Source organism: Mustela putorius, unplaced genomic scaffold, assembly GCF_011764305.1.
Source record: "Mustela putorius furo isolate JIRA1106 unplaced genomic scaffold, ASM1176430v1.1 tig00001075_pilon_pilon_pilon, whole genome shotgun sequence".
NCBI lineage: Eukaryota > Metazoa > Chordata > Mammalia > Carnivora > Mustelidae > Mustela > Mustela putorius.
This window is the reverse complement of record NW_025421560.1, coordinates 429,986-441,730: the sequence shown is the minus strand read 5'-3', so window position 1 is coordinate 441,730 and position 11,745 is coordinate 429,986. Positions and strand designations below refer to the sequence as shown.

Sequence of the window (11,745 nt, the reverse complement as noted above, 5' to 3'; positions counted from 1 at the left end):
CCTTCCCCGCCCCCTTGCCACGGCCCACCTGCCCACCGCGGGTTAAGGCTGGGAGGCCGCAACGTGCGGCGAGGGCCGCCGCACATGCGCCTTGAGGAAAGATGGCACCTGCCGGCTGCTGCCGCTGTTACTGCTGCTGGGGCGGCGCTGTGGCTGCCGCGGACGCCGCCCGGCGCGTCCTGGTGCTGCTGCTGCTGGGGGTCCTGTCCGCCGGGCCGTGCCCGGGCACCCTGGCCACAGAGCACTACTCGCCGCTGTCCCTGCTCAAGCAGGAGCTGCAGCACCGGCAGCAGCAGGAGGCCCCCGCAGGCGGCGGCTGCAGCCCGCAGTCCGGGGACTGGGGAGACCAGTACTCGGTCGAGTGCGGCGGTGAGTGGGCGGCGGCGGGCGGGCGTCCGGGTCGCCCGGGGCCGCGGGGGCGGCGGGGCCGTGGGAACGGCGGGCCCCGGGGCCGAGGTGCGGGGCCGCCCGGGCCTCGCCGCCGGCAGCCGCGTCGCTGCGTGTGCTCCTGCGGGAGCCGGCCCCGGGGGTGTCGCGCCGTGGCGGCTTCCCGCCGCTCGCACCCACGCCGCTGCGCGCGGTCCTCTCGTAGCAGCCGTGGGGAGGTTGGTGAGTGGAGAAGAGAGCGGACAGCCTGTTCCTGGGGCCAGAGCCGCCCCTCCGGAGTCCTAGCAACTGTTGAAAGGGTGGAAGAGAGGATGGCAAGTGGCCCGGGGCGGCCCCGGTACCCGCTCTGGGCCCCGCGGGTGCCGGGGAGCGAGGGAGGGACGACACTGGGGCCGGCGCCCGGAGAGGGGATGCCTGGCCCGTCTTAGGCCGGAAATCAGGTTTTCTGACCTCCTGGGTTGATGTCTTGTATTAAACACAACCTCTTAAAATTTGATGCTTGAGAGAAAGAAGGGAACAAAAAATCAAGCCCGTTTTATCTGCTCGATGACATCTTGCTTCCGGTTCTTAAAGACTGACCTGTGACCTGTCAGATGTCTCCCAGGGGGCAAAAAGGGCCCTGCAGGCCTTGAGCCCCTGTACATCCGAGCTGTATGTGTACTGGATCTAGGCCAGCTCCTTCATTAAGATGGGCGCTATTGCCCTCAGCTTAGTAAATCACAACAGACGCCTGGGGGGCAAAATGCATGTGTGTGGGGTTTTTTTGTTTTGAGGTTTTCCATTGGGTCTTTTCCTCCTCCAATCCCCTCCCCTCCCTTTTCTCTTCCCCAGAATTCACTCAAGATTTGGTTTTGAAAGGTCTGGGGCTACCGAACTCCCTAGAAGCTGGCTGGTTGCTTTTATGGTCCCATGTCAGGGTTCTTTACTATTGTGTAGCTCTGAAGACAATAAGTAATTTTTAGTTGAGATGAAATGTTAAGATTAGCACACTCTGATTTCCTTTAAGTACAATCTGACTCCCTTAAGGAAGTGTCACTCACTAGAAGGTATGTGACTTTATTTTGTGGTGGACCTTGGCTAGTAACGGCATCCAGAACACAGCCAACATTGTAGCGTGGGAAAAGAATGGCTTTTGTACCTCTATCGCTTTCTGTGACTCTGTGTCAGTTAATTGCTTGTCTTTGCAAAATTGCCGCCTCTCTAAATTGAAGACCCTATTACCTAATTACAGGGTTTCATTTTCTTCACAAGAGGGCTGTGAGGAAAGTCAGAAAGAGCCAACATATATGGAGTTGCTTGCTGTATGCTGGGTTTTTCTGTAAGGTTTAGCTTTAGGTTGGTTAGCCTGTTCTCTTAAATCAGTCCGCATCCCAGCCACTACCTCATTGGATGGTAGCTCCTTTTCCTCAGATGGGGAACCTAAGACACGGTGAAATCAGCACTTTCCTGAGCCTCCAAGCTGTAAAGGGAGGGGCCCAGGTGGGCAGGGTCTAGAGGAAACTTTGTCTTAGGCACTAAGTGCTTACAGGTGGGAAACCATATCTGTAGAATTTGCTAGCATATAATACGCTGTTCTGTAAGTCTTCATTTTCCTTTCCTTCCTGTAGTCCTGTGGTGGTGCTCACTGGCTCAGGGAGACCCAGATTCTAGGCAATGGAAGATGAAAATCGATTTCTGTTGTGAAATTGCTTCATCTTCTCGACCTAGATGGTTCATTTCACTCTGTGGCATCAGGCTTATGCCAGGGTTTGCATCCTTATTTGAGCCAGTTTTGACCTGCATTTTGCTTTTCCCCCTAGATTGTATAGGTTTTCATGAACGAGGCATTTGGAGGAATTCTTTACATTCTAGCAATTCTCTCCTATGTGGAAACCATCACTTGGTGTTCTCTGCTTGAGGAAGGACACTCTGTTACGAGATTTTAAGCATAATTTATTCATGAGTTTCAACTATCTATTTCCCCCACGTACTTATTTTCATCGTTTGGAAGTCCACATGTGCTGTTGCAAATGTGTGGCGTGAGTCTTCGAGCTGGCCGCCCCTGGGCTGACATCAGTGTCCTGGAGCCGCCAACAGGTGCTGAAGTGGTTTGCCGCTGCCATTAGCCCCAGTTAATCATTCCCAAAGGCAGCTGCTGATGCTCCTTGGCACTCCAGCTGTTTCTCTTAGCTTCGTTGGCTGCAGTACATGACAGAAGCCATCTCTGTTGTGGTAGCAATCCCTGGAGTGTCTCTCATTTCTCCCTCCTCATCTTGACAAGAGGCCAGAAGCTGGGCCCTGTGAAACCCGCCCCCGGTCCCTTTCTGTCCTAACAAGAACAGATGTAGGAACAAATTCAGGATTTGCAGCTAACCCTATCGTAACTTAGGGGCTCATGTTCTGAATCCAGAGGCCCCTTCTGATCAACACGAGGAACTAGATAAGTGCCAGGATCCAGAACGAGCCAGTTTTTTGGAGCCTTGCTGTCTGTTAATCATATCGTCCTCCCTTGCTGCCCTTCGCAGTCACAAGCTTGTCCGTATCAAGCCAGTTCCTGTACAGGGGACAGACACAGAAGCCACTTTTGAGAAACCTTCCCACAGCATTTGGATTCAGATGGATGAATGGATGTCTGCTTGGGTCTAAGCCTGCACACCTTCTGATGAGCTGTGTGGGTGCTCTCTTAAGACAGAACCCCTGGTGATTATAGAGCCAAAGGCAACAGCTGGTGGGAGCCCATAGGTCTGAACACAGCACTGGCAATGGCTGTGCTATGTGGACCACCATCAAGTGGAATCCAGTGCCCCAGGAGCAACCTTATGCTGAGGGGGTCGGGCCTCCCTGGGGTCACCGGGCCTCCCTGGGGTCCAGCTGCAGAGACAAGCATGGATGACCCAGGTTTCAGGGGTCTCAGCCTGACTTTGCTGTTCCCAGGCCCCTTTTAACTTTCACTTCCAGCACAATTTTTTGTATTTTGCTTGAAAGGCACGTATAACCACAGACATCAGATCATCTCACTGTTTTCCTGTGGGAAAAATAATCTTTTAAAAAGAGGGAACACTGTAATGTCCATGTGTTTTTCTTTTTTAAAAAGATATTATTTATCTATCAGAGAGAGAGAACAAGCAGGGGGAGGAGCAGTGGGAGAAGCAGACTCCTTGCGGAGCAGGGAGCCCGATGCGGGGCTCGATCCCAGGACCCTGCAATCATGACCTGAGTCCAAGGCAGATGCCTAACTGACTGAGCCACCCAAGCATCCCCATATTTTTCAAATAAAAATGAGATTTCCCTTCCTTGTTACCATTGCCCCTTTGTAGTTTGGAATTGTGGGAAGAAATAGGGACAGGAGTTTCCCCCCAATTTTTCACCTGGTTTCATATCTGTAAATACTGTGTACATTCTTATTTAATCCTCAGCACAGCGGCTGGTACCGTTTTTATCCCCATTTTACCTAAGGAGAAACTGAGGCAGAAAGAAATTAGGGATGATTCTATGGTAGATCGTATTGAGTCAGGGTTTGAACCTGGCCTCCTGACCGTTTGTGTATTATTTCCTCAGTAATATTTGCCTCTTAGTATAATTTCTTATCAGTATTCATGATCAAGTCCTACACCTTTCACCTTTGTTGAAAGGTACACTCTTAAATAACTTCTCTGGAATTTTATATCCACATAGATGGAAGGATGCTTGACTGCACCTGGTATTTTGAACTGCAGAGCTAGCATGGGTCTGTTTTTTCCCAGGAAAGCTATCCATGTGCCTACTGCTTGCTACTCAGTGTTCTGGACCCTGGGGATACAGCACAGCCAGCCAGCTTCCCTCCATGGAGCCTGCGTTCTGGTGGGGGAGGAGCTGAGTGTGTAGTAGGCCCACTGATAAGTGCCTTGATCAATAAAAAATACTGTGTAGCTCTTCGAAGGGGTCAGGGAAAGCCTCTGGTAAGGTGGCATGAACACAGCCCCGGAAAGAGTGAGCTTTGACACCCCAGTGTTGTCGATTTGGTAAGTTACAGTCTAGATCAACTGTAGTGTGTCTGAGAATTGAAGACTTCATCTCTCTCTCCTCTGCTCTTCCTACCAAAGCTGATCTGCATCTCATTCGAAGATGGCATTCATTGTGTATTAAATATACCCACATGTTCTTTACACACTAAAATGTATTTTAATTGTTCAAACGTGTGTACTTCTTGTAATTGTTTCGGGAATACTTTGATTTTCCTTTTTTGAAAATGGAATATTGGTGGCGCCTGGGTGGCTCAGTGGGTTAAGCCGCTGCCTTCGGCTCAGGTCATGATCTCAAGAGTCCTGGGATGGAGCTCCGCATCGCATCGGGCTCTCTGCTCAGCAGGGAGCCTGCTTCCTCCTCTCTCTGTGCCTGCCTCTCTGCCTGCTTGTGATCTCTCTCTGTTAGATAAATAAATAAAATCTTAAAAAAAAAAAAAGGAAAAAAAAGAAAATGGAATATTAATAGGAACGGTGACTTTGATTTTTTTTTCTTTTTACTGTCTTCTTAAGACTTTTGTCTGCTCTGAAGTGAGGTAGTCCTTGTACTCGATGTCTTTAGGGCACTTCTGAAATGCCTGTCATCATCTAGGATTAGCACCAACCTGTGCCTATTGCCTCGATCAATTTCAACGATTCATTTACAACCAGAAGTCTTTTTTTTTTTTTAGTTCATGGAAATTAATAATGCAAGATTTGAGCTTGTTTTCCCACAGTTCTTTGTGAAGAAAGGAGCATTTGTGTCTGATTCGGGAGGTGTTAAATGCCAGAAAAATAAGGAAGTAGGTACAAACCTCACTGTGTTTTTGACAATAAGACTTAAAGATTGTTTATATATCTTTCCTAATGGAGAAATCAGCTATTTAAATAGATGCCATCAGTCTTATTGCTCACAGCGTCTGAATCATTGCTGTGCCTTTAAAGTGGCAGAGAATCAGTAGAGGGACACTTTTATAATGAGAGTTATTTCCTTTTTGGTTCTGGCTATGAGGAAGTTAAGGACCAAATTTTATGCTCAGTCATGGTAACTGTGGTAACCCTTACTGTTATATTTGCTTGATCCTTTTTCTCTTGGCCCTGGTTTTCTTTATGTGTTATTGCATATAGTTTTGTGGCAGGTCTCTTCCATTTTATTTTTTAAGGTATACATAAGTGAATTTACCAGTATAAGGTATGCAGCTTATTTTGGGTGCAGAGACCAAGGCATAGATAGAGTGGTAAAGAGATTTCTATCCCCCAGCCCTGGGGCCTGTGGTGTTGTCTGGGGGAGGCTTGCCAATTTTCTACCTGAATAGCTTCTTTCAGAAAGTTTCTCCTTTAAGAGCTGCTTTTCATAGCCTGAACCCTATGAAGATGATAGCTGTGGTATTTGCATATTCATTAATTTTCTCAAACAGATCTGTTGTCGTTAAGAATTATATTTACCTTTTGAAAGGTCTGTATGTGGCCGTGATCGTATAGTGGTTAGTACTCTGCGTTGTGAAAGGTCTGTACGCTGGTAGACACATTCAGCTTTGGTTACTGAGGGTTTGTTTTCTGCCCTGCTCTGGAGGAGGGCAAAAGCTGGTTTCAGAACCTACCCTATGTATCCTCTGCCTTCAGGAAGTGGCAGGACACTTTGTGCGTACAGACTTTTCAAGAAGTTGTGTAGCATGTAGACACGGCTTGGCTTCACTGCACTCCCCAAATACGTGGCCAACTGACCAACTTTTGAAGTTTCCCCTTTTCACAATGTGGTGTTTTAAGTACCATTTTATCTTTTGTTGGGGCTTGTTATCTTGCAGATAGAATAAATGCAAAACTTGTTGAAGTAGCAGCATTTTAATACTTTTCACTTCGCATTAATGCTAAGATTTTCCTCTGTGACTTTTTTTTTTTTTAATTTTTACTTTTTGTTGGAATGTGACATATATGCAGATAGATGTGTCACTGGTGTTTGCTTCATGACTTCTCACAAACTGAGCAACCTGTGTAACTAGAAAGAACCCCAAATACATAACCGATAGCTGGTTTTAAGCTTGCTCATAAAGTCTCATGCCACGTTACCTTCACTGCATTTGGAGATAATTGGGTATGACTTAATTTCTGGTTCAGGTACCAGCACAGTGGATCTGCATCAGGCAGGTGCTGGTGTTCTGTACACAGACACCCAGAAGTGCTGGGTCAGCACGTCTGCCTCTTGTACGCGGAAGAGCAATTGAGTTCTCTCATAACTTTGCTGCCTATGTTTGTGGTGTTCAAAGTGACTCTGGGGGTATCTAAGAGGCTCAGTTAAGTATCTGCTGTCGGCCCAGGTCCTGATCCTCGGGTCCGGGATCTAGATCGAGCCCTGCGTGGGGCTCCCTGCTCTGTGGGGAGTCTGCTTGACTCTCCCTCTGCCTCTCCCCTGCCCCACCCCCCCTTCAGGGGTATGTGCTCACTCTCTTTCTGTCTCTCTGAGATAAATAAATAAAATCTTCAAAGTGACTGTTCCCTTTTTGCTAAGGGTTCCCATCATTGCGAAGATTTGCTTCAGCTTTCCCAGTAGAGTTGATGCTATTTGAGAGCATGTATAGGTTTATGAGAAAGTGTTTGGCTCTTAAAAGTATGTGTCACTTGGAACATCTGCTGTGTCTTCAGTCCATGCTACAACCCCTGGCTAAGTGAGTAGCCTTCGCGGCTCGGGCTGGCTGCTCACTTTGCTGGCTCCAGCACCCCCGTGCAGTTCTGTTCTTGGATCGGTGCCACATCATTTGCTTCCCTGCCTCTTTTTCCATCCTGCACAGCTGGCCAGCTCCTTTTGTTTTGGTTGTACACATTCTTTTCGTGTGTTAATACTTTTGTGTGGGTTAATGTAGCTTTGATCAGATTATATTTATGCTTGGTTAGAAAACCATTCTGTCTCTTTAAGATGGCCTTTGCAGATCTTTGTTCTAATGGATTAATTATATGTTGACCTTATAATCTAATTCCCAGGGGATAGCCTCTGTTTTCAAGTTGTTTTATGATAATTTAACACATCTCAGGTACAGATGAATAATATTTTGTTAGAGCAAAAGAAGCATATGAATTCAGAAGAGGAGAACTTTTCTTCGTCCTCCTTTTCCTGTTATTACATTAAAGAAACTTACCATTCGGGACCATCAACCATGTGACGTATGAGGTCCTCAACAGTGGTTGTCTTACAAATGCAGAAATTGATAAAAGCAAAAGGCAGCATATTGATGAGGCCGAGCAGCTGCGTGACCTTCTGGATCACTCCCCCAGCCACGGTATCGCTCAGTGCTCTCCCCTGGCCACCCTACATGTCGGACTAGAATTGCCTGACTTCCAAGTTCTAGCCCATCCACGGGAAAAGCCCGGTCATCCTTGTTTCAGGTGAACTTGGCACACTTCTATAACTAGAGCAAGGGGTCAAGGGGTGAATGCAGCCCGGCAGCCGTCGAGTTCCTTATAAAACGTCCTCCTTCCGGAGGTGCCTCTAGGTTTGCTGTTCACAGGCTTTTAGTCCGTTTTACCTGCTGACCTGAATGTATGACAAATACCTGCGACTTCCAAAGCCACCGTCGCCTCGCCTCATGGGGAGGTCGTCTGGTTTGACTGAGAAGGAGGTAGTCAGAGGAGAACTTCCCCAGGATCCTAGCTATGGTCTGCATGCAGCTCTCGCCATAGCTTTTGCTTCTGGTCCTGTCTCCATGTGGCGTCCTTGGAGCCTCCATGAGTGTGACCTTCTTGTGTGGCTGATCTCTCATTCCCTCCTGTCTTCCTTCAGCATGCATAAGTGGCTGTAATAGCTCCTGTCTAGAAAAAATATGGAACAAAGACGGGAACACCCATCCTTCCAGCGGCCCCTCTGCTCTCTCCTTCCTCAGAGGAGATGTTTCTATGTACTGTCTCCACATCTCCAGTTATTTCTGGAACCTACCGCACTCCTCGTGCCTCCACCAAAACCTGGCTTAAAATCAGCTGTCTGCGGGGTTTGGGAGGACAGGAAAGAAGTTTGATGGCATCGCTCTACCCAAACCATCTCTTACTAGGACCCGGCATTGGCAGGATGGGTGGCGACAAGTGGACCGTGCCTCTCAAGTGGTGTGGTGTCCTTGAGCATGGACGTGGCCAGGCTCACCTTTGCAATTTCTTCGTCTTGTGACCTTAGACACATCCCTTCACGCTGAGCTCATTTCCCCATGTGTGTGACAAGCCTAAAGCGTGTTCTACCTCCCCCAGAGGATGGAGGACCAAAGGAAAGTGTTGTGAGAGCATTTGGAAAGCTGTAAAGTGCTGTGAAAACCAAAATAATCTTAAGAAGGAAGAAGAAATGAACAGGAAAACCCTCCCAACAATTTTAGCCTGGATGTGCATACAGTGGACCCTTGAACAATGTGGGGGTTAGGGGCACCAATCCTGTCCCCCCCCCCCCAGTGCACACCATCAGAAATCCATGTACAACTTCTGATCCCCAAAAACTTAACTACCAATAGCCTACTGTTGACTAGAAGCCTTACTAGTGACAAGTAATTGATGGACACATATTTCGTATATGTGTTATATTACCGTATTCTTAGAATGAAATAAGCTAGGGAAAAGGAAACATGGTTAAGAAAATCATATGGAAGAGAAAATACATTTATAGTAGTATACTGTATTTATTTAAAAAATCTATGTGTAAGAGGACCCACGCCATTCAAACCCAACCCTTTCCTGTGAATTGTAGGCTCCATATCCCCTCCTCACAAGAGCCCTGGGAGGGTGTGTGGTGGCAGCTGTTCCTGTTTTACAAATGAGGAGACAGACTAAGAGATACACAAGGACTTGTGCAGTCAGCCAGCCGGTGAGGCGTCTGATAGGGGTCAGTCTGGCTCCACAGCCCACGCCCTGAACTGCTCACACGCTTTGCCTCCAAACTAACTACTCTTCTCTGACATCACATTTAATTAGATTAGAGATGCTTCTTTGAAAATACTGGTAACGTCAAGACAATTATCTGGCAAGGCTCATCAAGAAAAAGGAGAAGAAACAAATATTTGACTTTAGGGATCAGGGAGTATAATGGAACGTGAAAATCACCGTAACAACTCTATGAATAGCTGTATGGCAAAGATGTAAGACAATTCAAAGAAATGTTCTTCAGATAGTTCTTTAGGAAGAAAAGGCAAATTACCAAGTTGATTTTCCCTCATCCTCTTTAATACCTTGCCCCACCAGGGTCAGCTTTATTTTTCTTGTTAAACTTAAGCTTCCCGTGTTGTCCTGGAGATTCTACCTCCACCCCCTGTTTACTCATCCATTGTTAAGTTAATGATGGTCAAATTCATACCTGTAGCTCTTATCTTTCTTTGGAATTTCCCAAGTATATGCGTGACAGCACAGCTGGTTGAGTATCTCCTGAGCACTGGGCTCTCCACCGCCCTCCGGAACCCTTCTTCCTCCTAAACTTCCCATTTCGGTTAATGTCCCCGCATCTTGTGTTGCTGCACAAACTGAAAACCAGTGCCTTTGTCCTCTTTCCATGCCTGATTTTTCTCACAGCCCTGTCTTTTTTTACTTCATAGACCTTTTTGGAGTCTGACCCTCTATTTCAACCCAGTAGTCTCTGCCTTTGTTTGGACTTTTCCCCTTTTTTAGTGAGCTGCGCCTTCCCACTTGGCCTCTCTCCTCTGTCTTCTGCCTCTTCTCTCGCACAACTGTCTGTGATCTTTCTTCTGCTTAAGCCTTTGACAGCTTATTCGTATTAAAAAAGACAGGGAATAAATGACTTGGAAACTAAGCTTGAGCAACAAGAAAAGGAAATAAGGGAAATTGGAGACAATGCCTAGAACAAAGCCAGAATAAATGAATGAGAAACAGCAACAATAGAATCGATAAATAGATCTAACAGTTGGTGTTTTAAAAAAGACTAAAATACATCATCCTGCTCAGCTAACACATAAATAGGTGAGCAGAGGCAAATGTACAAGAGGAATGAGGGGCCATGTGGACAGTTGTAGAGGCCATGAGAATTTAGACACAAATGTGGAGAAATTCCTGCTAATAAGATGAAAATATGAATCAATCAATAAATGTTTAAGAAGATGATCTAGAAGAGAAAGATAAGATTCTGTATTATGTTTTGAGACTATTCCTATAGTAATTATCTTGACATTTTACTTGTGGGGCCCTGGGTGGCTCAGTCGATTAAGCATCTGCCTTCAGCTCAGGTCATCATCCCGGGGTCCTGGGATCGAGCCCCGCATCGGGCTCCTGCTCAGCTGGGGTGGTGTAGGGGGTGGTGTCTACTTCTCCCTCTCCTTCTGACCCTCCTCCCTATTCATGCTCTCTCTGTCTCTCTTTCAAATAAAATCTTGAAAAATATATAAAATAAGTATTATTTGCGTTATCTGAGTAAGGAGGAAAACAAAGTTTTCCTGACCCTGTGGAAATTTATACTATCCAAATACGGATGGTTGGGTGGTTATTGTAAAGTAATCAAAGCCATAGTGAGCTAAACAATTTTAGATTGAAGAACAAATTTAACCTTCTGTTCCAGACAACTCTGGGTATAGTATAACAAACCATTTTTCTCTCACAGATCCTACCAAAGCAGCAAAAATACTGATGCCAGAATTTAATATAGTTGTGAGGGGGTGGGAAGTAAGCTATAAAATAGTTACATAAATCTTCAGTAAAATATTAATAAGCTAAAGCCAGCTATCAATTAAAGTAATGATGTGCCTTGGCCAATTAGAATTTATTTTAGAAGTATAAAGATGGCTCAACTTTTTTTTTTTTAATCAAATTAATCACCATAACAGGTCAAAGGAGAAAAATCATATAAGTATCATAAAGAAATTTCCAAAAGCACTTGAGAAAGTTCAGCCAGCTTTCCTGATTTAAAATCTTTGATAAAATAAAGAATAGAAGAATCCTTCCTTTATATGGTAAAATATATCAATATTAACCCATCACCATATAGAGCATCCTCCCACTGGATGCTTAAATGAAAAGTCTTATCATTAAAACTTGAAGGAATTCTGGGTTGTTCAGTGAAGTACAAATGTCAGGAATAAGCAGGTGTACTAGTATTGAGCACTTTTTTGGAGGTTTTATCTAGTAAAGTAAGATGCTAAGTGAGTATAAATATTAAAAAGACCTTGATATCATTACATGTAGATGATCCAGTTATCCACCAAATAAATGGAAGCATTAATAGAGCTATTAAGAATTCAGTAATGTGGGGAGGGGTGAAAAAAAAAAAGAATTCAGTAATGTGGGTAGATAAAATATGGAGCTCTAGCCGGTTAAGACAGAAGATTTACAATGTGCTCTCTTTCTCTCTGGACTACTCTACCCATCCTGCCGGCTGTCCGTGGACTGTCAACTTTTTAAATCTGAAACTTCCCTCTGGTCTCCCTTCACTGCC

At 45.8% G+C, this 11,745-nt stretch overlaps 1 protein-coding gene across 12 annotated transcripts in view; it reads left to right on the top strand.

Moving 5' to 3' along the window:
* TTC13 (tetratricopeptide repeat domain 13) overlaps window positions 1–11,745 on the top strand; it is a 75,569-nt gene continuing 63,824 nt past the window's right edge. For 6 of the 12 annotated variants that reach the window (XM_045087235.1, XM_045087230.1, XM_045087232.1 and 3 more), the window contains exon 1: window positions 2–369. In XM_045087235.1, coding sequence (XP_044943170.1) covers window positions 102–369 — 268 coding nt within the window. In that variant the 5' untranslated portion in view covers window positions 2–101. Of the gene's footprint in view, window positions 370–11,745 lie in introns of all 12 variants that reach the window. The other 6 variants (XM_045087237.1, XM_045087236.1, XM_045087234.1 and 3 more) reach the window with 2 other exon arrangements.